Source organism: Athene cunicularia (assembly GCF_003259725.1).
Source record: "Athene cunicularia isolate RWA chromosome 5 unlocalized genomic scaffold, athCun1 chr5_part2, whole genome shotgun sequence".
Classification (NCBI taxonomy): domain Eukaryota; kingdom Metazoa; phylum Chordata; class Aves; order Strigiformes; family Strigidae; genus Athene; species Athene cunicularia.
The window spans coordinates 1-2,248 of record NW_020799102.1 but is presented as its reverse complement, the minus strand read 5'-3'; the positions used below and the strand labels follow the sequence as shown (position 1 = coordinate 2,248).

The 2,248-nt window shown below is 64.7% G+C and overlaps 1 protein-coding gene across 1 annotated transcript; it reads right to left on the bottom strand.

Annotated features, from left to right (window-relative positions):
• Positions 1–563: 563 nt before the first annotated feature.
• On the bottom strand, positions 564–2,117 carry LOC113480926 (calcium-binding protein 4-like; the record flags this gene model as incomplete). Its single annotated transcript, XM_026850128.1, has 4 exons — positions 564–841; positions 955–1,102; positions 1,637–1,746; positions 1,844–2,117. Coding segments are annotated over 4 exons (561 nt in total), but the record flags the coding sequence as incomplete, so codon positions are not given.
• Positions 2,118–2,248: the final 131 nt, after the last annotated feature.

The following is a 2,248-nucleotide window of genomic DNA, read 5'->3' as shown; positions in this document are numbered from 1 at the left end:
GCCCTGCCTGTACCGCTGAGCCCTGCCTGTACCGCTGAGCCCTGCCTGTACCCCTGAGCCCTGCCTGTACCGCTGAGCCCTGCCTGTACCGCTGAGCACTGCCTGTATCCCAGGCCCTGCCTGTACCCCTGAGCCCTGCCTGTACCGCTGATCCCTGCCTGTACCCCTGAGCCCTGCCTGTACCTCAGGCCCTGCCTGTATTCCTTGAGCCCTTCCTGTACCCCGGGCCCTGCCCGTCTCTCTTGAGCCCTACCTGTCCCCAGCAGGCTCCCCGGGTGCTGCCTGCCTGCAGGAGTGCAGAGCAGGCACCCAGCATGCGCCTGCCCGCACCCTGCCCATCCCCAGGGCTGCTGCACAGCTGCTGTGGCCCAGCACACCCTGGGGAGGAGCAGTCGCTGTCCCTGCCTCCCCGTGGGAGCCTCCTGTCCCCCAGGCACTGGTCTGTGTCCCCCCCGGCTCCCCACGACTGCCCTCCCCCGGAGCTTGGCGTGGGCAGGGGCTGGGGACGGTCCCACCCCATGTCCCATGTCCCCTCCAAATGACCAACAGACACTCACCTCCCGCTCGGATCAAGGGGGTTTATTGGGTCCCCCAGCCCCCCCTCGGCCCTGCCGCCACCCCCGGGGGGCTGTTGGGGTCAGAGGGCTCGAGTTTGCCCCATTTCCAGATATGGGCTCAGCTCCAGCTGTTCACTCTGAACCCTAATGCGGGCAGTGAGGTTGGGCTGGTCAACCAAGTAGGGAGTGCCTGACAAGGATCCAGATGGGGGGTGGGGGGTGCAGGGGGGTGTCCCCTCCCGCCCTGAGGCGTCATTACCGGGTTGACAGCATCATAACGAACTCTGTGGGGCAAGGGAGGAGGGTGTCAGGGGACCCAGAGCTGGGCCACCCTTCTCAGCCCATGTGCCATGGGGCAGCAGCGGGGGGGGGCTGCAGGGGAGTGGGAGTCCCTCACCATCGAAGTCCAAGTGCCCGTCCCCGTTGAGGTCCAAATCCTGCAGGATCTCGTTCACTTCCTGCGCCTTCAGCTGCTCCCCCAGCAGCGCTGCGATGGCCTCCCGCATCTCGGCGCTGCTGATCTCCCCGTCCCCGTTCATGTCAAACTGCGGCGCCCGCAGGTTGGGGGTCACCATTACCTTCCCCACCGGCCTCACCACCCTCCCTCCAGGGCCACAGTCACCCCATGCTCTTCTTGGGGGTCACCATCCCCTCCGTGCCTGTGGTCACCCTCATGGTCATTGTTCCCCATGGTCATGGTCAGTCCCTGGTCTTCTCATGGCCATCGTCCCCTCCATGCCTGTGGTCAACCCCATGATGACCATCCGCCATGGTCACTGTCTCCCCCATGGTCTCCCCATGGCCATTGTCTCCTTGATGCCTTGGGTCACCCCATGGTCATTGTTCCCCATGGCCATGGTCACCCTCTGGTCTCACCATGGCCATTGTCCCCTCCATGCCTGTGGTCACCCTCATGGTCATTGTTCCCCTCCCATGGTCATGGTCACCCCATGTTCTCCCCATGACCATCATCCCCTCCATGCCTGTGGTCACCCCATGGTCACTGTCCCCACCACAGTCTTTCCAGGGTTGCTGTTCCCTGTGGGGGACATCGCGGTCTCCCGTTGCGGTGGCCATACCTCCCGGAAGGCGATCTTGAGCTCCCTCACGCCCACCATGTGGGCCGTCTCCTCCCGCATCTTCGGCCCCATCATCTGCACAAAGTCCTCGAAGTCCACACGGCCACCCACTGCCCGTAAGAAAGGGACAACTTCAGTGCCCCATGCCCCATTCCCTGCCCCTGGGACCCCCTCCCCAGCCCCACGGCAAGCCGGCCCCATGCTCACTCCTCATCTTGACGTGCTGGGAGATCTCAATGAGCTCCATCTCGGTGGGCATGTACCCCAGGGTGCGCATGCAGGCGCCCAGGTCCTTGTAGCTGATGTACCCATCCTGGTCCGTGTCGAACTCCTTGAAGGCATCCAACAGCTCTGCCCGCACACACGGGGACACGCGGGGACACGCCAGCACATGGAACCCATCAGGTGTTGGGGTGGGGGCATCCCCCAAGGCACCGTGGCCACCCCCGGGGCAGGTCCCTTCCCTGGATGTGGTGCCGTGTCATGTGGCCCCATAGAACCATGACCCGTGGTAGATCCCTTCATGACATATGGGCCCCATGGCACTGAGCCCCACGACAGAGCCCCCCGTGACAACGTGTCCCCACGGCAGAGCCCCCCATGGCACTGCAC